Source organism: Varroa destructor, unplaced genomic scaffold, assembly GCF_002443255.2.
Source record: "Varroa destructor unplaced genomic scaffold, Vdes_3.0 BEIS01000004.1, whole genome shotgun sequence".
Lineage (NCBI taxonomy): Eukaryota > Metazoa > Arthropoda > Arachnida > Mesostigmata > Varroidae > Varroa > Varroa destructor.
In genome coordinates this window covers 41873799-41901637 of record NW_019211457.1, presented here as the reverse complement: position 1 = coordinate 41901637, position 27839 = coordinate 41873799, and the positions used below count along the sequence as shown (strand labels likewise).

Genomic DNA, 27839 nt, shown 5'->3' with positions numbered 1-27839 from the left:
GCCGCTGGTCTTGCGTTCTCCACTTTGGCATTGCTCCTCCTGCCAGACTCGAATGGACTTCGCTCCGCCAACAGCTACTCTTATTCTCCTGCTATGTTCTGTGCTAAGCAGACTTCATGCCCAACAGTAGAAACAGTAGAACTCTGGTGAACTTACCCCCTTAGCTAAGGTTGAAAGCGATCCCTTCCAAGGCTAGCGTAGATATACCGGACTCTGCTGCTTTGTGCTCTTTCAGTACTACCGCCACACAGTCATCGAGTCGTTCTTTATCCGCATTCTCTCATAAAGGCGGAGTGTCCTTTGCGGAGCACTCGTGAAGTAGCCGGTCCCCACTGCCACGAACAACAAAGCTAGCCTGAACTGATCTGCGGCGCGCGAGAATCGGGAATACGAACAAACTCCTCGCAGACAGAGCTTGCTATCAGCGTGGACTCATTGTAGAGTATCAGGTGCTTGAAGCGATTGTCTTCACATCGATAGCAGTGGGAGAGCAAAGGAGTCAGTTAGGGGGTTCTGGGGTGGGTATTTATCCCACTTAGAACTGACTTGTTCTTCAGCAGTAGACGTGGCCTAGCTAATGGTGCTCGCTCTCTTGCCGCCACTCGTCTTCGCCTACTCGACGACGACGACGACTACGGACTGTCCGATAGAGCAGACACGACGGTAACGCCGCTTCTAGGGATGCGAGTGGTGTAGCAGACCTTAACAGCTCCCAGAAAGTGTTGTTAGTTTAACTTGCTGTGACAGTAAGAAACGAAATAGAGAGCATGACGTCACGGAGATTGATATATACCGATTAACCCCATACGCGCAGATAGTAGAAGCTTGCAAGGTGGCCCCTCAACGGTTGCACTGTGGATACGTCCGTATTGAAATAGAAGGAAACCCGAACAAACGATCTACCGTATCCGTGGCAGTGGATAAAGCACTCATGCCGTGCGCTTGTTCCTAACAACTCCAGCACATTTGTGTCAGCAAGCACGTGCGCTGAAACAGAGCTCTTTTCAAAACCAACGAATACCGCCGTGAACAGAGGAAGCCTCTTCGCATCTCTTCCAAATTATCGCTTTAGTCGTCATGGTTATTCGTGGAACAGGGGATTCTGCCTTTCACACGGTTTTCGTCGTACTGGCGCATTTGTACAATTTCGTTACACTGACATACTGTGATTCCCTTCTTGACTTGGCATTGCCTTGCATCACCCACCTTCCACTAACCCTTTTTTATTGATTCATTTTGCGCGTATTGTATTTTGTACAGCTCTTACCGTTGGATTATCCGGAACACGTCTGCTAGGATGACCAGCGCGTGGTTCGGCGACGGCGTCTGGCCAGTGTCCCAAAGGTAAGCAGTCTGCAGTTTCTCTCCCTTGAAGGCGCTGGACTGATGACCATAGTGTCTTTTGTAGCTGAAGAACTGGGGCGTCGGTGGCAGCAGGAGGTGGGAAAAAGAAGGCTAAGTCTGTAGTGATGTACGGCTAGGGACTTACAGCCGTTCGCACAGACCTCACTATGTGAAGTCGGCTTATATACTTAGCCTGGCCATCCACACGGACAGCTTCAGGCCGCGGTCATGCGACCACTACTGCGGAATACATATCATAGAGCGTTTGCCTTCCATTCATTCAGCGCACAAGACGCATATCAGCGGTATAAGATCTGGTAGCAGAAGCAATCAGCCAAGAGGCAGGCCAATGCAAAGAAGGTATTTGCTAGTAGATTATTAAATTAGCTTCGCTATGCAGCGCTGCTGATACTACGGGGCGAATGAAGAGCAGGATGAATAAAGCTGTTTTCGTTTGATTAGATACATAGCCATTGAATGTACGAAAGCATACCTGGCATGACTTTCGCTTTTTGTAAAAGGTAACATTGAAACGAGTGTGCCCTGACCACATTAAGTTTATGTAGAGCGCTTGACATAAAGGACAATCTGCGAAGCGAATCATTAATAAAGGAATTGTAGGTATGTGTTGCTATCAGTGCTGAATCACCTCAAGCATCTTTTCTTGATTGCTACATCGCCCCAAGACGTCAAGCAATTGTATAACAACAGTATAAGCCGAGAAGTCGGTAGTCGTCATTAGCGGAGTGTCAGTATCTATACCCATACTTGACTTAGAGATCAAACTGGAACAGAAAAAATTCTCAATTCGGGTCTCAGTCGCTTGTTTTGAGTATTACAGTTTTGTTCGACTGTTACAATTGCTGACAACAATACAGGTTTATGTTAGCCCTTTATTTAGAGAAGTGAACTATTAGTTCGGTTTGCAGATCGAGCTTTTTCCACCTGCTTACGACGACGACGACGACGATAATTATCGCCGTTCACTGTTTTCCTACTGAAGCATGACACCCATCGGCAAGCGCGACACACACAGAATTAGGATATGTACCAATGGGTTTCCCTGCTTCCAAACTATGATCCATCACAGCTGGCACATACGAGGATTTGAGACATTGCCACCCACCCGCGTACCTTCTTGGCCTCACCACGAATCACAAATCGACCAACAAATGGGTCAACTTACACCAGAAACGCCATGTCATCAGTCATAACCTGCCCTACACATCTGGATACCAGTTCTCCGAAAATTGATATAGAGCTGTAATAACGGCGCAACAACGCATGAGTAAGAAAAGCCATAGATCCTAAACCGATGCTTCGAGCTGTGCACACTGCACAAGTTCTAGCAACTTGAGCAACCTTTTACTTCGAACTGTAAAATTTGCCGCCTTTTCATTTAACAGAAAGCGCCTTCACTTAGTTTTCGGCCTTAAATTACCTTGTGTCCTTCGTCACAGCTCAGGGCGTCTTTGCGTCGCTCAACCAGTTTAATTACGGCACGATGCACAATGCCCGGCGTGGTGTCATGACGTAGTATTAACGTATCTTTCTTAGGTTTTTTTTTCGGTCACTGTGTACGATATACAACAGATATATTTTTGTGTATATCCCAGTAAATACGGTGGGTCGCTATTGTTATTTAGCAACTGCCCATTCCTTCAACTCACTCACGATAGGTTTGGCAGCTGTTTTCCCTCAGCAGTATCTCGGAACGGCCCTCTGTCCCGCTCCCCCCGTCGAGCTCGTGCGATCGGCCACAGTGGGGCACATCCTTCAGGTCCAGCTAGCCATTTTGAAACTTCACAAACTAACGTTCAGCAGCTTTCTTCGACCATTCTCGATCGAGGAACAGACCTCGTTAATTACTGTAAATCGCATTCGATCGAGACGGAACCCGAAGTAAGGTAGATGCTCAAAATGCATAGATCACCCATCCTTTTTTTTTGATGAGATCTTACGCCTTTTCCAAATTTAAATAATAGAGACTAAAGGGGAAGCCAGTTTTTAACAGGTGCTACTCAATCTAAAAGTCGACTGGAATCGAAAAGTGTTTTCCGAAGTCGATGCCGACTAAGTAAAAACAAAATGTAATGCATGTCCGCTAGGGATGCATATAATGATTTGAACATATACCGCGTGGAGCTTCGATCAGTGGCAGCCACTGATTACGTTTAGGGCAACTTTAGTTTCAGATACCTAAAAAAAAAGTTAGAGCACTGTTTAAAGTTACACTTCCATCAAATTGCTGTTGACGGCGCTAACTATTGACATCAAATGGCTCAAGCCCGTTCGCCGAACCCGAACCATTTTTACAAATTAATTTGAAACAGAACCAGCGTCCCTGTGTTTATATATAACCCACAAGGGATAACAAAATCCTCCTGCAAGTTCCGGATATCTTTAGCTCGTGCTATACGCCCCGCCGCCCCAGGCACTGGCTGCCCGAGGTTCGTCACCAGCTATCCTTTTCTCTTTCTGACACCTTTAAACGTGAAATGCTAAAAACAGCCCACCTTATGGACGTCAGTTTGTTTGACTATTACAGATGCCTGAGCCGATAACGCAACGTAGTTATTGTGACGCTACTTTTAAATGAACTCGGATCTCTGCTTCGAAATAATGATCCCATATGAGTATCCCAAATATTGCTTTCCCGTTGGGACTGATAAGATCAGCGTAGTGGCGATGGATGAAAAAAGCAATCTATATCCCCAATGAATACTACGGTGACGTCCAATCGAGAACGAGGGCCACTTCAATGCTGATGCATTACTTGTGTGATGTGAACTATCGATACCGAGTACTCGCGCAGTATTCTATGCATCCCATGGATGCGTCCCCCCCGTCAGCATTTCCCGACGGAAAACGCGGACTCTGTAGCGAATTTGAAAGTCGACATGTGCAATAGAGGAGCTATTATTGCCCGGGTTAAAGCGCATTTGCAAGTACAAAGAGACCCACGCCCCAGTTACTATTCGTAATCATTAATGTGAGTATATTCAACACTGCCGAGATACACGGAGTGAACGAACGTAATTAATATTAGGAAATGAAGTTACTCTAAAAAGCAGCAAATACTCCATTCGATGAGCGAGTCGGATCTGGATATTTGTACACGGCTCCGTTGTTTAAAAAGGAGTAGTCATAACATCGTTTGATAAAACCCGATCCTTGTGACTATTTTTAAGGTTGTAGCATGTAGCACAGGAGTACTAGTCGGAGTATTTTATTCATATTATTATTTTGGTACTTCATACTTAGTTTGGCGTAGATATTGTTTAGTAAAATTCGTCATGTACATTTAGCGGCTAGCACTAAAACATCTCGTGGGTTTGATGTGGCCGGAAGCGAATCTGTGTTTATCCTCAAAGCATTAAGCCAATTACAGTTATTTCCTAGGTTTTTGCTAAACCTAACGAACACCAGAAGTTTACAAAGAACAACATTGATACATACATTTTGATAGACATTTCGACACTGTAGTTTTTTGTTTAAATTGTATTTTTACGCTTAGGCGCATGATGAACTCAAGTTCCTCAAGCTTGTCAGATCATAACGAGCGTATTTTAAGTATAAGTTAGGTGTGTAGGAACATTCATTCTAATAATAAGTTGTCGTTATCTCTAAGATACTTTTACACTGTGTGTTCTAAGAACCTCGTCTTTCCACAGTCATGGATCCTTCACGAGCCCTGTTATCTATGCAACCTTTCCCTTGATTTTACCTCCAGCTGCCGCGCATTTATGTGACATTAAATAATTTCGTTGTGGAATCCGTGGCGCAAGCCTAATGAGTACCGTCATCGGTTAATTCCTATTGGCTCTTCGAAGCAGATACACTTTTGTCTGGGATCATTTTTTCCACCGTGTTTTCTGCTGCTCACGACCTATCACCAATTCTTTGTACTTTCCCTTGTTGCGTGAACTAAATGGTCCCTGCAATGCATCGGGTAATGGTCAGCCTCAAATATTGCGCTCGAGAAGAGGGCTGACCGCTAGGGTGGTCCATGAAAGTGAGAGGGGTCTTTGTTTCCCATATCCCGTGCGCTGTAGGTTATTTGTTATTGCCGACTTCACGCACGCGCTCGTTATCTATCTCAGAGTCAGGGCTTTTCATTCTCTCCCATTGCCAGCCCTCGTTTTATCTATCAACCGCTGTGGGGAAAGCTAATCAACTATTTGATGCAAAGTGGTAACGATGGCAAATCTCGACTACTTAGCCAGAAAAACATGAAGAGCATTATGGATGTACAGCTAAGCACACGCTCTCTACCTCGACACAAAATTCATATTCATATGTATTGAAAGTAAACCTTAAATTAGTCCAACGTTGATCACACACCAACAAGCAACAGTAATGCATATAGGTTCCCTCAAAGAGGAAGCGAAAACAGGGCAATCATGCCTGACATCACGGCGCTAACAATCCACAAAGTATCTTCATGTCCGTCGAGCCGTCAAAAGCAAACTACATGTGTACTATGTAACTGGTAAGACAACAATTTCGTCGAATTTCCCTAGAGTTTCCGCTTGTGATGATTGTGTTGTACGGGGCTGACCGAGCGGGTATCAGGCGAAACGAACATTGGGAGCTGGCATTCCTCACCGGTGTTCCTTGGCAATCGACGAAAAACCCAATTAGGTGGGAACGTGTTGCTCGGAACCGCGATTCAGCTAAACAACTCCGCGCGAACTGCTGTTGTATCGTTGGACATACATCATACGGTTGTGGGCAGGCACTGCCTGATATTACCAACTGCTGGCTCAATGTAGCTAATACTGCATGATGCTGATGGCGACGACGCTAACCAGGAACCGCGTTTGCACGGTCGATCTTTCCTTGGCTTGATATAGCTACTAGGATCTAAACGCTAACAGCATTAGAACACTTGACAACCGACAGAATCTGTCGTTTACGTGTCTAGGAGAATTAAGTTTGTCTATGAACAGATAACGTAGACCTGGATACGCGCATTGTAGAAAGGCGAACACTTCGTTATACGCGATTTCTATATTTGTTGTGTTCCTGCTGTTAATTACGTAACCAACTCGATTGTAGGAAAAAAACTACTGAGTAAAACTGAACAGGTACAATATATTGGTAGATGTTACGTAAGATAACTTTAATAGCCTCCAAACTTTCTCCTCCTAGTGATTCTGTAACGTTAGTTAGCCATATGCAGTAGATGTTCCGCAATTAACGTTGGTGTCACCAGAGTCGCTGGTTCAAGCTCAGGCAATAGGCCCAATCAAATGCCACACGATGGGTGTAATTAAATAAAGTAAGCATATTGGTCCGATATGTATTTTAACGTTGCCCTAGAAACGCCTTTTAAGATGATTATTCAATTTCGTAGGTACGCTGCGGTATACCTGAATAGTATTGAGATGAAACAGATCCCCACAAACGTCGTTCCGCACGTTTTTTACGTTCCATAATTTCCTATTGGGCAGGATCCGCCGCTCGTCGCGGCACATATTCTGCAGTTCGACCGAAAGTGCACATTTGTACATTTAGACACAACCACGTACCCGCCCGTATACCCACGCAATCATGAATCTACCCTGGTAGCCAGGAAAACCGGCGTCGTCGAAACAGATACAACGAGAAAGACGGAGCACAGAAAGTGGGAGGAAAGGGACAGAAGGGGGGGGGAGAGAAGGTGCTTGGCAAGCGAGAGAATATGTGGGAGTTGTGCTGGGAGGCGAAAGTTCTTCCGCAGAAAGCGAGAGAAGGAGTCTTCGTTAGGCAACGGCCGCCGTTGGATCGGCGGTGCTACTGCTGCTGCTGGTGCCAAGGATGAACAGATGAGAAGTCCCCGATGATCCCTGTTTTCTTCGGTTTCCCTCGACACTGGGCTGCCACAACTCACGCGGGCTCATTGATAATGGTGATTTATGTCTCGCTAACGATAGAAGATGGTTCGAGCGCACCGACGCTATGCCAGTTACTGCTGCTGCCGTTGTTGCTGCTACGCGTTAAGGCAGTACGAAGAGACGTAAACACAGACAGACATACACACAGGGAGAAACACTCACACAAAAACGCGAGCAAGGGAGATCATCAAAACATTTTGTGGTCGTTCGAGTTCGGGTTTGGTTCTTGGACTGAATGGTAATAGTCTCAACCGCAACTGCCGCTGTTCGACTGACTCAGCCAATATATCAGAGCAAACTTTAATGACTTAGCGCTATCCCCTTTTCAATACATTTCCAACGGTAAACGTCCTTTGAGCCAGAGCATTTGGGGGAACATCCCACGTTGTTTGGGCCTAACAGTTAGAAATAATATTTTTAATTTAATCAGTTAATATCTTTAATTATTTGGCCAGAAAAATCGACTGCGCGCTAGCGATCTAAATGAAGTTGATTCTGCTTCCGAGACGTCATCTACCATCGGCTATAAAGTATTACATACGATAGCAATTCTGGTTAATGGAGAAATTAGATAAACATAATTCTGATGTCTCATAACGCCTGTTTGTATGGATAAAGCTTCGTCTTCAGGTACTTCACTAAGCCAATAGCTTGGCTTTTGCAACGATCTCTACTTTGCGCTTGTCTGAATCAAAAACGATATAAAGCTGGGACAGTAGTAACTTTACGTGTACAACCTCAGCTCTAACCTGACCCTCAAATCCGGTATACGTTTCGTGGCACGCATAGTATTTTTTATTTTTCACCAACGATGCCCCTGTCGGGTCTAATTCTAAAAGGCGAAACGCGCTTTCAAATGATGCTTGGCATAATCAAACGGTTTTTTTATCCAGATTCACACTGTGTTTTCCACGTTATTAGTATCATATTGATGCCCTACGTTGAATGTCGCAGGACAGCCCTACCTACATACGTTCCAGTCGTTCAATTTCTGACATTGGCTCCCCTACAAGGATGTAGTTCGTAGGGCTACTAAATCCCACAAAAGAACGGTAATTTGCTTTATCATCCGTTCGGCTTTGCGTTACCGGCAATGGCATAATAGATGAGTTCTACCAACAACTAGTTGACGTCTCACTAGTTGTAACTACCTAGAGCTGCCATATAGCGAATATGCGTGAGTCACCATCTGAGCGCGATGGCGAGACAAAACGAGGCGGTGAAGGCGATCCTGCTGAGCCTGCAGGGATTAACGTGATCGCGTCTAGAGACTGTGCTCTAGGAGACCCCCGCGTTCGACGACGAGGACGACGACGACCCCCCCTCGCAAACACGCAGATATCGTGGCTAGCTATTTCCTGCTGATGACATGTTAGTACTCACTCCTCGACTGCCTGGTTAATTAACCACAGTTTTTCCGGAGGCTGAGTGAGAACCGAGCCGGAGGCCAGCAGCTCCTAGAGCGCTTCTTAGCATTGTCGATTTGATCAAAAGGTAAATGCAGTTCAACTTCTGTTTTCGTTACTTCGGAATCGAATTGACTTGGAAACGTAACTAGCCGGATTTTGTACAACAGGCAAAAAATAGGATGACCAGAACATTTCCTGAGATGAGGTTGTTGTCAAAGAAATAATTTGAGTCGAGTAAACCACTATGGATTTTAAAATTGAGACAAACTTTAATAAAGGTACGATTGATACAAATATTCGTGACAAACTGAAAAATCATAGGTAAAAAAAACGAGGAAGACTTGTGAAGAATTCAGTGTCCCTTTTATGTTAAGAGCTTTGTAGTGGTAACATAGCCATGTACCGCAGGGCTGCGTACGGTGCGGTTGAACAAAGATGGCTATATGATACAGACGCAGAAAGCGAACGAAGCTTGGACAAATGTTTCAAAATCAAGAAGTACAAGTTTTATTTAATGGCTGTTATCATATCTCAGCTATTCGTTGATTTATCTCACAAGCCCGCATTGCTCGTACAAGTCCGAGCGTGGCAGCAACAGAAAGGACTAAACGTCAGTTGCTTTTGCTGATCTTCTCCAATCACACCCATTTCTACAACTGTCGATCCTATATCCTTTCCGATAGGTCTTCATGCGAGAGTCGTCCATGTGAAGCCTATGAGGACATACGATCGTTGTCTTAGATCTCCTACTTTGGGCTTGCCCCATTCTTCCTGTCTATTTTTCGCCGAAGAATCTTCCCAGGAGGGCCATTTGTTGAAAAACAAAGACCCCGGTCGCCTTACATTCGCGCTTCCAATTCCCCATCCCTAACCCTAGGGTCGACCCGATCTCGTTGACCATCCGACGGGCCTGTCCTGGGTCAAGTCACGGCCAACTCGACTGCCCTCCACCAATTCTTGACCTGCATCGCACATCACTTCTTTTGCACTCAAATAGTCCGACGCTCCAGCGCAAACGTCCGGAGTCGACACTTCTCCGACCTATCCTCTTCGATGACTGTGTGTCCTACAGCGCCTGTAGGTTGAGTAGCAAAGTGCTACCAACCTCCAATGCGCCTGCTGGATTGTCCTATACTCTTCTTTCGTATGTTCTGCAGGTGCCCGTGGTCCGTCGTTTATTCGTTCGGCCGGCTGCAGAAACAATGGTGTCGACAAAGGTAGAAAGTAGCAGTAGTCGCAACTGCAGAAGCTGGCCGACCAGTTTGCCTCCGCGAGCGCTGCTGCTGCCGCCATCGCTGCCGTTTCCACTTCAGCCGTTTATTAAATCTGGGCGCGTCGCTGGTGATTTCTCTGCTCATAAATCGTCTGACCCCCTTTGAGCGACGAGCAGTGGTTCCCGGCGGCAGCAACGGCACGAGTGGAGCGCTCGTTGGCACCTCGACCCATTGCCGCCGCCGTTACCAAGCGAAGAAGTAGTGCTCTCTGAATCGGAACGACCTCGGAGTCCGGCGTGGCTAAACTATGGCCGCGAACCGCTGAGTTGTTGGCGCCGACGCCATACGAATGTGCGACTGCAGACAGCACAACGACTACTCCGCTTGGTATGAGGGAACTTTCCGCATGTTCCTAGCTTACAATGCTTCTGCCGTTAGTCTCCATCGTTCGCGACGTGGTTGACATTTGCTTGTGTACGAAGTAGGCGGTGAGTGTGAGAGGGCAGGAGATGGACGTGGTGATGAAGGAATTGGTCGTACCGAAGAAACTTGCTTTGTTGCCCCTCGTTCGTTTCTCGTACTCTACGGGACCTGCGTCGTCTTGAGAGATGATTGTAGATAGCAACTGTGACAACGAATGATCATTGACAGCTATTTCAATAATCACACAGCGCCATGCTGGTTCTGCAAAAATACTCTTGGGCAATAGACGATAAACGGGGACGAAGCAGACGTTTTTATTAGCTTCTGTCAAGAAAATTGTTTCTATTTAGTTAGACCATTAAGATAAATAGCAGTGTTGTTTGAAATCACTTCAGACAGTGTCCTGCCCATAAAACAACTAAATTCTCAGTTACTCACTGCATCGGAAATAGCCAGGACAACTTTATAAATCATTCCATTAACTAAATGCCATAAAGGTTTAAAAAGAAAGTATACGCAAAACATATTGTTTAAAAGAATCTTTATCTGTAATTTTACAAATAAAGATTTTTATATGATATCTTTTACATGTCAGTCTAGCTACTTGTCTATTTTTTGTCAGCGGGCAAACAAATGAAACTCTTCAAAAGCCCCTATTTCACGAACCGACGGTTGCTTTCTGTTTAATTCATCAGTATCCCTGAGTAGTAGAAACATCTGTCTATGAGAACGCAACATTGTCGCAGGACATTACCAATGGCCATGCAGAATACTCCAACCCCGAGGAAAACAAGACCGAAGAGCAGTACCAGCAACCCCACAGATTGTATTTGTATGCATTGACACGTCTGCATGGACGGATCGGAGGCCGCTGCACCCTGCGATCGGTTTATGACCTCCCCCTGGCAATAACTTCACATTATTGAAGGGCTGAGCAGGCCGTGCTGATGTTCCGGTGTGGTCCGTCCGGTATTTCTAGACAACGAACGGGTGGCAAGCAGCCAGCCAGTTGGGCAGGGAAACTCGATAGGGGTAATATGGAACAGGACAAAACGCATTAAATACTCTATAAGAGTTCCTAGAAATTTCCTGTCTATACCTAATCCTGTATGTGTGTGTGTGCAGTAGACACAGAAAGCAACGGTGATCTTCTAATAATTGCAGGCTGTATGACTGAATGCATCTACATCAAGCTTGTTACGCTAGCACCATCTAGACAAAGCGTAGCTTTACGAAAAATTTTGCCAGTGTTTGCCTTCGATAATACGATATCATAATGATGAAAAAACCAGTAAAAATTGAACTAACTATAAGTTGAGAGTTCCTATAGGGACTTTGGTTAAAATGTAAATTAACGCATTCCTGTTCGACTAGATTGCGAGACGTTTTGGTAGTAACGTTCGTTGAGTTGGATTTGCAACCAGGGTTCTACTGTACCATGTAAATACATGACGCAAACATAAAAAATAACAATAAAGGAAATCATTATCTAAGATACCTATATAGCTGCGGTGCTGATTCTCCGTTTCCTTGCATAAATAGGATAAAATCGCCTAAACAGCGTCAGGTGTTCCATTGAGGATATGTTTGAATATGGCTGTCCGCTGCGATCTACGCACTAATAGATCTCCATGTCGAGAAACACGCTCACCTCCATCAAGGCTCCATTGAGTAAACGCTAACAATGCCTGAAGGTCCTCAAAAAGCACATAGGCATTTTTCGCGGTGAGACGGCAGAGTTAATAATAGCGACACCAACAGAATAGTTACATTATGCCATCGCGTAACCTAACCATTTCCCTATGGGGGTTATTTCGCAGTGGTGGGTTTCATATGCGAACTGTCTCTCGCTAACGCTGCAGCCAGTCAGTACATTGGAGGGATATAGCCGCCGATAGAAAGCTGGCCAGTAAGATACCATCATGCTCAGCACAAAACAATATAGTGTACAAGAACAGTGCATTGGGACCTCGTGAAAACGAATACACGCGCTCGGTGGGAGGATAGCTCCGTTCTAATGAATGCTGCAGACGGTTAGAGATGTTGTACGCGGGAAACTTGGCCGCGTTTGCTTACAACGATTACATTATAACACTGAAACGAACCTCAAGGCGTGATCAACTCTCACGTCGCGCTAAAAATCTCAAAAATCGCATCTCAGCAATTCAATATAAAGCAAAAGATTTAACTTGATTTAATGGACTCGAGTAACCAAATGGCTTCGTCGATGATATATATATATATATACCGATGGAAGTCGGTTTGCTTGCTGTTAGCTCCATGAACAGGCCTGATAACGGAAAGCAACACAAATAGAGTTTTATACAACGGCACACATGTTGAAGTCACATTGTCACTTTTAATTATCGGGCAAGATGTAATAGTAGATTACGTATGGCAAGCCACTTTTGTACCCAGACTTGTGGTCAGTACCTGAGCGCTTTTACTTACCTCAAGAAGAGTGCTTTTCAATTCGAGCTTAAGTTATTGGACGAGATCTCCTGCGGTGTCCAACCAAAAGTGACAGGCATCGTGCGATGTGATCTTTGGTTTTCTCTACCCCAAAGCGGGAGATCTTCCGTACGGATCAGCGGCTATGGTTGTTTGTTGGACGTGTTGCTAATTGACAGGTAAAAAAAACGTACGGCATGAAGGGAAAGATATATGAAGCGTGACCCAATCAGCTTTGACTCTGCTGTACTTTTCTGTGGTAGCCAATTCTGTCTCTCATAACAAACGAACGATAAATTTCACTCGTTCCATTTGCTAAAAATTGTACCATTGAGGTATTCGTATCGGTTTTTAGCGTGCTGCGGTGCTGGACAACCTTAGCAAAGGAAGAAATGTCTTATCCTTAAGCCGTCGCTAAGCGTCGTTGTTATACGACGTCGTACATTTTCTATACGTTTATTTATCGAGTCCAACCAGCGAATCGAATTGATCCTTTGAGGATCGCACAAGCTGCATCAACATGACGAAAAAGATGGTGTCTGATGTCAACGTTCAGATCTGCCTTTGTTTATACAAAAGTATAATGAACACTTCGCGAACGGATGTGTTACAATGTATTTTGGTTTAATAATAAACCGCATGTGCGCATAGACTTGCGTGCATTGTATGCATGCTAAGCCCTAATTCCCTTAGAGGTTGCAATTTTTTCAGTGAACGTTTAACACGCGAAACAATCTCACAAGAGCTATGTTTACAGGTGGCGCACGCACACACACCGTCCGCAAGCACCTTAGTCTGATGTTGTCTACAGAAGCGACACCACCGGTGAGAGCGAGATTGGCATCAAGTCGTCGTTGAAGCCATAGATTTAAATGACCCAGCCGCCGACCGCGTCAATATATCAATAGCAGACGAAAATTGCATATATATATACAATAAGAGATTACAGTGGGCGGCAGCCTCAGTGGCTGCATCATTTCGCTAATAAGCTCATGAACGAACGTATATGAGCAAGGCTTACAGGGCAACAAAGACGCGTAAGCAAACCAGGCTCGACAAGTCGTATTTCGACAACTAGATCAATATGTTGTTTCAGTAGACTTTTTTTTTTTTCTTTAACTTAGCCTTCTAGCCAAATCTGCCTTTCGAGTAAGCTGCTGAGTCATTGACGCTAATGACAAGATTTTTAGGTGGAAAAGCAGTTAAGGAGAAAGGCGAACGACACGGGGATCCAGGGTTGGATGTGGGAAATGTTGTACGCTGTTAGGAATACGGCTGTAGAAATCTGCTTATGAAGCAATAACACCGAGACCGGCCAGTACGGAACTTGTTCGTTCGCTCTTCTACGAAGCAACTCGACGTCTCCTAGCCACTCTTGCTAATTAGTTTAAACAGATTACTTTCCGCTGGGAGCAGCAGTCAGTATGGGCCTGACTGCATAGCGTGTGTATGCCTACTTTAGCAGTGGACACTAAATAACATCAGAGCGTTGCGATGCCGGTTTGTTACTTATTGTTTGTGTCGTTGTTGTCAAACTACTGGTAAAAGCGCGCTATTTAAATATACTCCCCGGGAATTATAACCGTATCAATTCTGAAAGGATGCATTCTCTCACTAGGCCATATACAAATAGGTGTGTCCTGGATATCTACAGTGTACACTAAAAAAACCGTACACTGTTAAATGTACTGCAAGGGTTTGGTTCACCCCGCATTCGGGAAGATGAAAATGGCGAATTTTCTTTCCAACAGAACAGAACAGCTACACACTACTATCGTAATGTAACAGCATATTTTGATGAGAATTTTGTGTACAGATGGGTTAGACAAAGAGGTCCTGTAAAATGCCCTGCCCATATTTTTTTCTTGCTCGGCTTTTTCTTGTGGAGATAGATATTTTAAAAATAGGGTCTACTAGAAAAAATCGACGCTGCCGGAAGATTTAAAAACTGCTATTAGACAAAAGTTTATCACAATTGAAACCTTTGTTAAAGTTTGTGAACCAATAGCCACCGTAATCAGCAGTATATTGACCAGAGCGGTAATAAAGTTAGACATCTGCCGTAGAAGGAAAATGTACACATGTCATGTACATTATTTTATTATATGGAAATCAAAATAAACGTTATAATAATTCAAGCCGTATATACATTTTTCAGGACATCTTGCAATTAATAAGTTTGTGCAATACTGGCGGAAAACAATAATCTTATATGTATAATAAAATTTGAAAATCTGCATTCACACATCAGCTTCAATAACTAATACAGTTTTATTCGTGCAGTCCTATCGTATATTCAAATTTATGCAAATACTATACTGTTTTGGGCATATAGAACTTACCGTATCCCCGACCTATAATTATATTTGAAGGTAGGAAAGGCGCTACAGCAGGCTGTATCTTTTTGGCAAAGCTGCGTCAGTTCGTACAACGCCGCTGAAACTTATTTTCAATGATCGATTTTACAAAAGGATGAAATGAAAGATTATTCAAAAGGATGTTGGACTAGATACTCAAATGGATATATTTTTTTAGGGACAGCTTTCAGTAACATCTGCGGTTTTTCAGCACTTTCATAGAGGAAAGTCAGCTGCTATGAGTTGCGGCAGTTAAACAGGATTACCTGCTTGCTGTCCATTTGCACAAACTTCCAGATCGGAAATTTGAAAACTGCCGCCACCAAAGTCTTTGGATTTTCGAATCTTCCTTGGAAGTTCGTAGCTATGCCGAACGACCTTATCATGTATTTTCTATAGTAAGGACATGACAGAACATCCGAAGTCAGTAAACTTTTATGCTTGAAAGTACATCGAGGCATTCGTCTTTATTTGACAAAGGACTAATGGCACCTATTTTCACTTGCGTTCTGCAATGAAATGGTTCTTTGATGCTCGCTCATTTGCGCAAAAAGTCGCAGATTCTGATGGCAGACAAAGTAAAACATAAATTAACAAGCAAACTAACAGTTTAAGATTAGGGTATATTTCATCGTTTGTAGATCTGTCGAAAATGTATGTAGAAATATTCTATACATACTTACCTGCAACTACGGTGTAGACTCATGCGTTGGAGGTCATTTTGTTGCCCTATCCATTCGTCCCCAATATAAGTAGATAAATAAATAAAGACACAAGCATTACTAGAATTTTAAAAGGTAAAAAAAGTAAAATCCGTGCTATCTGCATTTTCGTCCTACCTTGTCCTGCCTGATGGCTATACGAAGCACGTTGTTGCGCCAAATTGGCCATCGATGGTTCCGCAGTTGTTGCGTGAACGTCGGGACACGGCGACCAAGCAATTGGCCCAACAGCTGTGGAACTCGCTTCACAACTACCCATAAGTTCACCTACACGATATAGCAGTTATAGCAATAGTTGGTATTTTTTCCTTTTCTGCGTAGTCCATCCAAGCGAAGTCTTCCCTCTGGACACGGCACACCTCAACACTATATATATGCATATATTATGTATACCGACACTTTGGCTTCAGTTATCAAGCGCTCAATTAGTATCTGCAGTACTAATGCTTGGGTTTTCCTGTCGCGTTGCATCAGAGGCTATGCAAATCAAACAGTGAAACTGTTGTTTTTGATTTTCTAAATGGCTCCTTTCTGTTAATCTGAAATTCTGGCTGTGTTTGAACGCCACGTGCGACGTACGCAACCACGTGATTGTGAGACTCCCCGTTTATCAGGTCGCAGCTCCGGTGTCCATGAAGCACTTACGCTGTCTGAGAACATCAGGAGTTCCTGCCATGCCTCAGTTAGTTGGGAGAGCCCGCCCCGGCCAAGAGCCAAGGCTACCGGCGCATGCGCCACCTCTCTCAGCTGCTGGTTCGAACCACTCGGGAGTTTGGTTCGAGGGTTTAGAAGTGGCAGAGATCAGGGGAGCGGGGGAGAGGATGAACCAAAAGGCTATGCTTACCAACATTTGGCCACCTTAAATAGTGGAAATGAATGATCTTCCGAACAATTAGCTAAGTTTTACTGTGGAAAAAATCATATCGCCCTTCGATCAACACATCACCGGGCTTCGTACTCAAAACATTACTGGAATTCATATAAATATCAATAGATAAAACGCAAGTTTCAAAATTCAATAGTATAGCGCAGCGGGCTATGGTGGAACACGAGTCATCAAAGGTTCACGTCACATTGAAACAGAATAACGATGAAATCTAGACGATATCTGATGACTAGGCCATGTTTACATTTTTATGTTCAGGTTTGTTTTCAGTAATCACGCTGATGGATCAAAAAATCTTTATTTCCTTTATATTTGCTTCCTGAATACACAACTATGAAACAAATTTACGAATAAACCGAAACGTTTCTAGTATTATCAATTAGCACCATGTAAGCAATGTTAACGGTTAGCTAATGTGACCAAAAATGAGCGACACATGTTCACCAGTATTTCTAATGTATTTTTTACGCTATGTCTTCGCACGATTATGCAGAGTTCAAAATACTAGTACCATTGTTATACAATATGACCAATGTGTCGCCATCACAAACTAACTAACCAGTCATGGTTAGATATGTATCGAGATTGGCTGTTGATGAGTGACTGCTTTGGTCACATCGAACTGGGAAGTGGTGCAGGAATAATCAATGAAGCGAATTTGGCTTATTCATCTTACCTAGGGCCATACCCTTCTTCGCGCACAGGGCGCAAGGATTCACTGGTCCATGAGCCTTAAGCTGGCCAACGGATTCGGGTGCGTACCGTCATTGAGTCTGGTCCAGCAGTCAATACAAAGGTGGAGTTCCTTTGGGGTTGTTGCCGCAACAAACAAGACTGATCAGCACGGAAGTTATTCTGTGATATTTATGAAGAATGGAACACGCGGCTTGCAAATAGGGACCACGCCTGGTTAATTCTGCACTCAATCGCATTTCGAAGAGAACGTCGGTCCAATACATCATTGATGGTACGTTGATAGGACCATTTGCTGTCCCCCATTGTAGCCGTCTTCCTTAATCGGAGAGTATGTAGACATACCTGCACTTAATTTTATTTTACTTATATCATTCGAATCAAACCCTTAGACGCTCATGAAAAGTTGCAAACTTAACGGAAGGAAAACAGTGATTTGAACGTTAGTTGAAACTATTCGTTACCTTCAGAGGAACTACCACTTTATGGTACAATAGTACCGCAGGTTGACAGGCTATATGCTAACATAAACTACATTAAACAAACATAAAATACTAGATTACTGGGTATTCATTTAGAATGTTTTTGGTATCATCTTCACTGAGAATCTTTACCAGATTTAAAATCAACTTTACTTCCAATGAGAAATAAAATTATATTCAGTGTTTGCATGTACTATATGATATATTTACGTGCGATATTCTGCAGGCTGGGATACAGGGAAAATACATCTGTTATTTCACAGCTAGCAGACCTGCTTTAATTGAGCCCTTTAGCAACATAGGACCCAGCTATTACTAGGCACGCCATCCGAACAGGACCGATCCCACAGCGAATTCCCACTTGACACATTTCATCACGTGGTGAATAGCTCTTGCAATTAGAATAGGCCGGCCAGTTTGCACGCTTTTTCTTCATAGACATAGGCTCAGCCTTCGCGGTTCCATGTTCTGTGATTTCTTAACGGTTGCTCTCCCGCCTGAGAGTGCCTATTACTCTCCCCTTTGCCGGCCACTTGCGCGCCTTTAGCACACCAAACGTTTGGCAAAGTTTGCTACTTCCGCTGAGGTTAGCCTCCCCTCAGCCCCGTTTCAACGTGAGCGCTTAGAGTTTCAGGTCTCGGGGCTCCGCTTCCCATGGTGGCCAAGCTTTTCCTTGACGTTGGGGCGAATGGATGTGGATGAGTCTTTTCTATCTGAACAGATAGTAAAGGCTGGCAGATGATGGGTAGACGGGGGGGGGGGGGGTAAAGGGATTTAGCAACATCGTGAACTCTCTAGCCCAAGTGTGATGGTGAGCGGACGGTTATACAACACGGGTCTATAGGGCAAATGCCAACGGCAACCTGCATGACTCCCTTGATGGCCGTTCAAGACCTCACAGTTTGCTGTAACTGCTCGACTTTCGACTTGTAGAAAGTTTGGTCGAACAACTAAAGCCAAAACCAAGATATATGTATATAGGGTAACGCAAGAATCACGCAATTCAATAGATGCTCCTATTTCTTAAAAAAACACTAGATCTGAAAGGTGAGGAAAGAAGAGAATAAGCTAAGCTACATGTATATAATTGCTGCACTGTTTTTTAAAGGCTAGTGTTCTGTTTACCTACATCAGCCAATAATAAAGAGACCCTATCACGCTCTTCTGCCATTTTTCGAAAGTGTTCCTTCAATTATTTTAAATAGGGAAAGAAATAAATACCACTAGACAAATAAAATTGGTAACCAACAATTATTATATCTATGACAGATTAAAGGCAATCTAGTCAAAGTAAGTGATCACTATCATTTTTCACGTAGCACGTCTTGTTTTCTTAGGGTACTTAAAACTCCCTTGAAACAATCGTAATAATTGAGGCTAGCTTTCGCATTTACTGTATTTTATTGAGAAATCGTTTCCGCTCCACTGGACGCAACTCTGCCATCCCAATATAAAAATATGCATACATCAATTGAAGAAAAAAGAGAAACTCTTAGGCTTATGAACCAAAGAGAGAATATTTAGTAGTATCTATATATTGTTGTCAGGAAGCGGCTCCTGATCGTTCTCAGCCAGAGGAACCACTTAGGCCACCTTCATATTACTTTTCCGTTAAACGAGAATTAGTGGCCGCAATCGGTTTGATAAACGTTAGTATCTTTGTAGTCTTCAGTCGCATTTGCAGAGGGCTTTTATTTTTAATCTATTACCATTGGGAAACACATCAGACTACACAGATGTGTATAAACACACACGCATGCACGTACGTGCTGACATACAAACAGAACAGAGATAATTTTTTTTTGCTCTCTTTGCTTCGCCATGTAGCCCCTTTTTTGATTCGCTGTTCCTAGAAGCCTGGAGGAAAACAGGCCCCCGATGAACAACTTAGCCTTGGAACCTCTGCAGCATATCTGTCCCGTTGCTTTTACACTCTCTTCTGTTTGCTCGCCACAATTATAATCCTTTTCGTCCTCACTGCTGTTCTTTCCATATTCAACTCACTTCTTCTTGAACTTAATGTGTCATTAAATTTTTACGATAGTCTAGCCAGGCAGAAGGGCAAAGAGGCTGTTCGCTTGATGTTAAGACTACTTAGGTACGAGATAGCGTCGGACGAAAGCCGCCGGATGACGAAGCTCACTGGCGCTCAAACTGGAGGTCTGCCACTGCAACGATCGAGGGTACCAGCAAATGGGTAGCTGTAAGCGAACTCGAACTAATGACTCTAGCAGAATTGTTAGCTAGGGTTACCACCGAAATGCGTGTTTTTACTGCTGTCAAACGTCTAGGCGAGTGGCGCTCGGAGGAAGTGGAGTGCGTGTTCGGTTTGTTTGTTGTTCCGGGTGCCGGCCGATCATTGCTCATTCCAACTTCACTCCTCTAACAGAGCTGAAGTTTCCTTCTATCTCTTGTTTCGCTTTTTGAGTTTTGCTCTCTGCCCAGCCCAGTTGATGCACGATGATGCCGCTGGTTGAACCTGTCTATAAGGCGCCTCAAGAACTAAGCGAGCAACGACAAAGGACCAGACGTGCGCAATGAGAGATGGAGAGTTGAAGGACTTGTTTATTATTCACCGATACCACGGCAAAGGACAGCGGCAGTTATAGCGGGGCATTACGCGGGAGTGAGTCAGCGGAGGCGTCATAGTCGTCTGCGAATCGCTGCCCAGATCAGTTCCTGTATTAATACATTATTTCGGCGACCGGAACGAATACAAAGAAGAAATCTTGTGCTTAGTTAAGATTTGAAGAGTTTCTTCACTTACCCAAATTAAAGGTAAGTGGGGTCGTAAAGAAATGGCATATTCGTTTAAGGATTGTATCGACGGGGCGGCGAAGTGGACTGCGATGAACAGTGCATAAATTTAAATGTTCGGCAAACCACTAGATTAGGTTAGGTTCTGAGTTAGGACTGCGATGGAATGCGATGAAAGGTTTTAGTTATCTTACTGTATTTTGGAATCAATACTGTTTACATTAGGTTGTTAGTTTTTGGAATTGTGAGTTGCAGCCAAATGGTCAAAGGATCCATCATTCATTTCGTCAGTTCCTAGGCTGGAGATTCCTCAGTGCCGATATTGCTGAGATAGTCTGTCTTTTAGCGGCCCAGATGTTTGCTGCATTTTGCATAGCAAGTAGGTTCTGTGCCGTAGATTCGCTGTTCCTTTTCGAATGGGCCGTTCCCTGCCACTTCAGATATGCTGAGTAGCAGAAGAAAGGGATATTTTAAATTAGAAAATGTATCACCGTTAATACAATATCCGGCAAACGTGCGCGCTGAAAAAATGGTTATTTAACTATCGTTTTGCTAACTTTATTCTGAATAATAATATTTACTATGACATAATCGGCACAACAAACGCCATAGCGTTTCATTAATAGGACACTATAAAAAAAAATAAATTGTTTCTTCTATTGCTAAAAATATAAAAAAAAAACTCACATAGCTAATTATATTTCATTAGGCCGTCCCTTCTGCTAGCTGAGTCTTAAACAAGCACGTACAAATAACATGTACGCTATGGTCTTTCTGCGGATATACTTCATGATCCAAACGTGTAATTCATTAAACCTAGTTTAGCCCTTTGCTTAAAAAATGATTTAGGAACTATCCATACTTTTCATTTTTAGCGGCTTTCCAATTATTCGGCTTGTTAATAATCAGCTACATTGTTACGGTATTCAAGCAATTCAGTTGGCCTCTAGTTGAACTACGGTTATGGACGTTTGTTTGTTCGACTTTCTCGATCAAAGACAACGCGTTCGACATATCTAATCTTTGCTTAGCTGATCAAAGCCCATCTTGGATACTACTTGTTCTTTTGCTTTTTTCAAAGAACATAAATGATCCAGTACAATTTGGTCAAGTGATACTCCGTGAACTACAGTTAGGCTATACCCGATTCTGGCCATCTCTTGTGGACACTGCGCATCGTATTTTCTTCTGTTATAGTTGTTTCTTTCCTTCATTATTCAAAAAGATTATGGAAAACACGTCGTACAGTCGTTGACCTTTAGGCTGCGGGTCTTTCCCCAGCGTTTTTCGTAGAAACACCACTCTCATCTCAATGTTAATCCGCCCTTTTCCATCGACTTATATGTCAGTGCTAATACAGACGTATGTTAAATCAATGCCTCCAACTTCGTTCGGTGTTGTCCTTACAAGTTCAAGTCTCACTCACATTTCCCTGACATTAATTAGCTAATTAATGCCCTCCCATATATATAACCTACGTGGTCTGTTCTGTAACTCTGATAACTATCGCTCTAATTTTAAGGGCAAAACAATACAATTTACCGAAGAACAGATTTTCCGCGCTAAAGTTCACAGAAATAACAATGACACTATTTTTAACCGCTTGTCCCAGCTGAACTGTTCATACAGTGGCTAACTAAAAATCTTCTCTATTCCCTTCTTTTAGCCTCAAATACGAAAAAAAAAAAAAGACGAACTCTATTTAATAGTACCCATGTGGAGGTGTTTTATGGCTGAACGTATATGATGAAACGCATCCGAGTAAAATATTTGAAACTCACTACTTTTCGTGAAAAATTTTGTCTGAAATTGGTCAAACTTTGCATCCTCCTTTTCTCCTTCTTTATTTTGCGCAGTAAATCAGGTAAAACAATTTGTCTAATTAGTGGATCGTACAAGCGCTCATGACGCGCAGCTGCTAAGAAAATCATGCGTTGATTCATGCTATACAACCGTGTCTAACGATTGCTTGCGTCACGTACCGAAAGCGCGTTCCATCGGCAATTCTCTGTTCGACAGAGGCATATTTACTTTTTGAGTATCGAACAACCGTACAGGTAGCGCCCAGCAACGCACAAAGTCCTCTACCTTATGGGCTTGACTGTAGACTGCCCATATACTCCTCATCTGTGCATGTAACTCACTATTCGATGAGTGTTTCTTCCTGCCGGTGCAGCACCAGAGCTCCGAGTTTGGTATTACTTTTGTGAACTTAAACCATCATCGTTAAATATATCTTCAGAAGCTCTTTTAATATATGCTTTGCCTTCTCGTCCAATTATACACAAGCAGCGCGCGCCAGTTGAATATTTACTCGAGGGGTGCTTATAACTTGGCTGCCACTGACTAGGCGTAACATGAACCGAGCGGGCCCGAGGGCTTCCAGCTATAGCTGACGCCATGGGGCTGGCCACAGCGTCAGCTCGGCAAAATGTGTATCTGTGAAAAAAAAATAGCTGGCTTTAATATGTTTTGTACGAAGGAGTTACAAGCCGAAAACCGATCGACACGTCAGGAGTTGAATTCGGATCAAAGAATTCAATCCGACAAAGTGAAGGGTTTGCCTTCCAGGAAAAGTCATAGTAAATGCTGCTGAAACAGCTAGTGAGGATTTGAGGTGACTACTTGTGATATAATGTACATATATCTGCGAAAGTGTATAATACATACGCTTTCGTTGGACGTCAGAAATCAGACTTTTTGTTAGCAACGAGATAATAGTTTATTTCTGTCGCTTTACACTTGTTTTTATTTTTTTTCATGTTTCCATTAGTGGTAAAATGGACACCATGACACGATTCACTTCCAGTGCGGGGGCATAAGTTGTCCGTAGTAACATTTAAAAAGTAGGTAAGAAAAAATTTATTACAGGATGGCAACAAGAAAAGATGAGAAATATTCGGGTTAATGATGTCACTGACCGGACTGGAGATATAACTGCTTCCCACAGGAGAGTGAGGGACCGCCAACGTCCACACATCAAACGGCGTGTCCATAAATGAAACCCTTTTCACTACACCACAAACGTCGTGCCCCCGCAGCCGCTGTCGTCCGCTGTAACAGTCACGAACGTAGATAGAATAGGACTTTTTGAAAGCGATTTTCTGACGCGTTTCAATAGGCGAACACATTAGAAACATATATGTGCAACGGCTGTGTAATGGTGGTTGCAGTGAAGATTTAGCAACGAATGATTAGGGGAACGGCTGGGAAGAGAGAAGCTAGAAGACTAAAGTTGACTGTGCAATTTTAGAGATTTCAGTGGCCAGAGATGAGTTGTTCGGATAGGACATTATTGCAGTTTATCGCGGTTATTTTTGTGATTAACGTACATGCCGCTATGGACCAGGATAGGTTTGTAAGTGTCTTGTGTTCGCTATACTGTGAGACATATCTTTCAATATTATTGTTCATAATAACGTATGTTTTTGATCTTTTTCATACCCAAAAACAATAATGTTTTTCAAATTAGCTAATTGTCCCGTCGAAAAGCAAAAATCATAAGCTTGGCATGTTCATTTTATAGGGTATTTAGGGCCCGATAGTCGTACATTAAAATATGACCCTTATCAGTATCATTAAAACTGAATATGCTATAAAACCAAAGTCAAGGAAATAGACAAAATCGCATAAATCGTTTTAAATCGAAGTCCCGTCAAGATCTGAAGTAGCTGTGGCTCTGCATCAAGTCACAATTGATGCAGTATTAATTTATGGACTCAGCGATGTTCTGCTCATAAAATTTCGTTCGAGTACAATGTGCTGTTTTCATGTAAGCAAGATCATATTAGGTAAATTATAATGTATTTAATTACTGAGTATTTATCTTCAGAATCCATTCGAACAAAAGGATATCTCGCGGGATCTAAATGGGGTTCTTTTCACGGAAATTAAGGTGAGTATCGTCCTGAGTGTCCTAGGGTCTTTCAATTTGAGACAACTTCAACTTTTCGACGTACTCGTAGACATATGCCAAAGTATACTTCACTTCTACTATAGCATACGTTTCGTCAGTAGTTTGAACACGTTAAGATGTGCGCCAAAATAGTATAGTTCTGTTCGCAAAACACAATATATGATTTGACGGTTACGTATTTTCTGCTGTCTGCTTTAGAACCTGACCGTCGGTGAGGTCTGTCGTTGGAACCACCAATGTGAATCAAGCTGTTGCGTAGAACTCGTCGACTCCCCTCAGGGGCGTCAGTGTGCAAATCTTGGCACGCCTGGCAAAAGGTGAATTCTTTTGAATTTAAGAAAATTGAGTCCGGATTCAAATCGCGGAATATTCTTCTCAGGTTAAAAAACCTGGACCTAACGAATGTGCTTTCTGTGGGTAAAAGAAAGTGGCCAAGAATATTACACTATTAAAAAAGCTTAATCTTTGTTACTTCATTCCATACAAAGCTGTTCCACAACTAATGTAAAGGGAGGCTACTTCGTGGGTGCTTGCCCCTGCATTGATTCAAAAGGTTTGTGCCATTGTATTTCGGTTCTCTGTACTATTTTAGTATTCTGCTCCAATATTGCCGAAATCATTTGTTCGTCAGCAAAAATTGAAGCGACATAACGGGCGTTAACCCAGGTTTGAAACGGGCGGTACTAAAGAAAAGTTGAGATATCGTTGAGGGAACGCTGCAGGGTACCGATGATGAACCGACGAAGCCTTGTACCGCAAAGATCTAACTTTAATCTACTAACATTTTGTAGGATGCATCCGGCTTGAGACATCACTTCTAGGGCAGTGTCAACAATCAAAGGTCGATCAGGTATTTACATGCAGAAATAAGTAATTAGGGCAAAACGAGAAACGCTCCTTTCGAACATGTACGCCTAGGATATCTGCACATAACCATAAAATAAACATTGTATCTAAATAGAAGTAGAATAGATGGTTAAATGTTCTTATTTGAAAAGCACCTTTACTTACACATGGGAATTGAGTACATATTTAATGGAATTTACCTGAAAAACAGTTACCTACACCCACATATCATATATGAAGATCATGCGCGTAGGTACATTTACTAATGCTTTACACATAAATGTTATTGATAAACTTATGCCTCATAATAGTTTTATGTCAGTAATAATAGTAGTCAGAGATTTTTTTTTTCGAGATTATTTAACTTCTAATAAAGCAAGCATCTAGCTCGAAGCTTAAACACTCTCTCGAATACATACTATCAGTATTTAACGGCAACGCCACCGGAGCTTTTGCGGCGATTTTTTCCGAGCGCGTTCAATTGTATTCTTTTATTTTTGTAGGTGATTATCTATGCAGAGCAACAATATAAAGTTAAGTGGATCATACAAGCGAGTGTATACATTTGGTCCTTTTATAACAAAACATCCAAAGAGTTAACTGATCTATATAATCGCGACGCTGACTAGACGAACAATGTGACCGCTAATATCTAGCTGAGCTGTCGTTCATTCACCCAACGGCGGTAAACATTTCGTGATTAGAATCGAGTGCGGCATTTTTTCGAAAAGCTGAACTTCTCATAGATTTATTTCATTATGGTCATAGTTAAAATGACTTTTTCGAGTGATTTCATGAGAACCGATTTTTAAACGTATTCATGATATTTGAAATTAGACGAAGCATAATTGTTTATCATAAGCACAAAAATGGCATATAACAACATGAAAGATACAATCTTCGTGGAAACGACAGGTAAGGTAAGAAAGACATAATCAAGATTTGTAGTCAATGTTATTGGTTTATCACATTAGCACTTTCTACAAATTCCAGGCGAAAATACTGAACTTCGATACTGTTTTTTTTGTTTGTTGTAGGATGTTACAATTATTTCGACGACGGTGCAACGAACACGACCTAACAATTCAATAGTAATTAGATATTAACCAATATTTAAATTGTACAATTAGGCGCGAATACGATATTCGTAATGGCCAAAAAGTGGTCGGCGGCCGTATTTATTAGTGGCAGAGTGAATTGAACGAGAACGGCGGTTTGTTTACCGTAACGTTCCAAACGTTATCGTATATTTCCATTGTGATTATTTTATCTACGTATTTATGCACTATGTAAATGTTAAATAAACTAAATGTCAGTACTTTGTCTTTCACTTTTCATATTGCGATTTAATAAATTAGCCATCGGTAAGAAATGATAGATTTTTTCATTTTTAAAGCCTTCTATTGCTTATTTTATCATCTGCATGTGATGTCGTCTGCTATCATATGCGTCGCAGTGCGTTTGATTAGGTAACGCTTTATAGAATATTTGTAAACATCTACTGAATCTACATTGCTCTGTCGGGATCTTAACAACCATTGATTCAACATTTCATTTTTATGCACTTAGTTAGCAATTAATAGCCTGAGTTATTGCAATGACGTTTGGAGTTTCTAATCAAAGAATGTGAGACCAGTTTAACTGCGTCCATTCGGAGACGTCCAAACGAAGCATACAAATTTGAAATAAGAGAATACGAGCCAGTACGTAAATGACCACGAAGATTTCCGAGACATTTTCGTTTTTCGTCTCAAACTTTCTTATTCTTTTCGCTTTATATCTATGTATATATAATATAGAAAATGTCGGTACAGGCAACAGTAGAGGCTGAGCCAAATTGACGAATTTACCACTTTACCTAACAGCGCACCATTGTGTGCTACCCACCTTTCCGACCCAGCTTTACGCAAAAGCACGCGATTGTTCCGATACCCACCACTCCAGTTATTCTCGCCGTCCGCGAAGCGGCAGAATGGAAGGCACGAGTGCTGGGGGAAACCTAAAGAAACGGGCAACTCTATATATCTTACATTCGTTTTCTACTGTACCGATATAGGAAACGGGGAACAGGACCAGTCCTGCATATATCGATTCACATATGTGTCTATACTGGACGTTAGTGGAGATCAGGCGGTGGTTCGCAGCCTTTTACACTGAACAGCGTTGCACCGCCATACGACTAGACTCGCCTTGTGAATGAATGAATGTAAGAACATCGCACCTTGAATAAAAGTAATAAAGGTTTCATATCTAGCCGATACGGACGCGCCAATGACAACGCGGAACCTAGCACGGCAGGAAATACTCGCCACTTCTTCGTCTTCCTCTTTTTATTCTCCGAGGGTATGCCCTAGCCGATAGGTACCAATTGCACAAACGCGCTGGCGAAAAGGGTGCAAAGGAACCAATGTAGGCAGAATAGGCAGAAATTTGCCTGGCGTGGCAAGCAAGAAGGGCCTG

The 27839-nt window shown here is 42.7% G+C and overlaps 2 protein-coding genes and 1 long non-coding RNA gene across 12 annotated transcripts in view; 1 reads left to right on the top strand and 2 right to left on the bottom strand.

The window, feature by feature from the left end:
• Positions 1 to 22744, bottom strand: part of LOC111250063 (LIM domain only protein 3-like) — a 29420-nt gene extending 6676 nt beyond the window's left edge. For 3 of the 4 annotated variants that reach the window (XM_086988325.1, XM_086988326.1, XM_086988327.1), the window contains exon 1: positions 22600 to 22744. In XM_086988325.1, coding sequence (XP_086844451.1) covers positions 22600 to 22744 — 145 coding nt within the window. Of the gene's footprint in view, positions 1 to 15916; positions 16463 to 22599 lie in introns of those variants that run through there. The other variant, XM_022804693.2, reaches the window with a different exon arrangement.
• Positions 8924 to 13596, bottom strand: LOC111250064 (uncharacterized). 2 transcript variants are annotated; one of them, XR_015327281.1, is made up of 4 exons: positions 12721 to 13596; positions 11768 to 11957; positions 11024 to 11335; positions 8924 to 10543 (listed from the first exon to the last, which is right to left on the bottom strand). It is a non-coding gene; the product is annotated as an uncharacterized LOC111250064 (long non-coding RNA). The 2 variants fall into 2 exon arrangements; XR_002673184.2 differs by having other exon boundaries at positions 8925 to 10543; positions 11024 to 11291; positions 12721 to 13595.
• On the top strand, positions 22678 to 26751 carry LOC111250240 (U-scoloptoxin(18)-Er1a-like). Of its 6 annotated transcripts, none has more exons than XM_022805148.2 (7): positions 22678 to 22812; positions 23871 to 23975; positions 24450 to 24512; positions 24732 to 24850; positions 25022 to 25086; positions 25325 to 25374; positions 26417 to 26751. In XM_022805148.2, exons 1-7 carry the CDS (start codon positions 22768 to 22770, stop codon positions 26483 to 26485), a joined length of 516 nt encoding a protein of 171 aa, XP_022660883.1. In that variant the 5' UTR covers positions 22678 to 22767; the 3' UTR covers positions 26486 to 26751. The 6 variants fall into 6 exon arrangements, with proteins under 6 accessions (XP_022660883.1, XP_022660882.1, XP_086844454.1 ...); XM_022805147.2 differs by having other exon boundaries at positions 25325 to 25383; XM_086988328.1 differs by lacking the exon at positions 24450 to 24512 and having other exon boundaries at positions 25325 to 25383.
• The last annotated feature ends 1088 nt before the right edge of the window (positions 26752 to 27839 follow it).

What these genes read in the sequence shown, in the direction of transcription:
- LOC111250240 (XM_022805147.2), top strand. Translation starts at nt 22,768, where the DNA reads ATGAGTGTTTCTTCCTGCCGGTGCAGCACCAGAGCTCCGAGTTTG. An exon ending in GCACCAGAGCTCCGAGTTTG is followed by an intron (nt 22,813 to 23,870) that starts GTATTACTTTTG and finishes GTGCAATTTTAG; the next exon opens with AGATTTCAGTGGCCAGAGAT. An exon ending in CTATGGACCAGGATAGGTTT is followed by an intron (nt 23,976 to 24,449) that starts GTAAGTGTCTTG and finishes ATTTATCTTCAG; the next exon opens with AATCCATTCGAACAAAAGGA.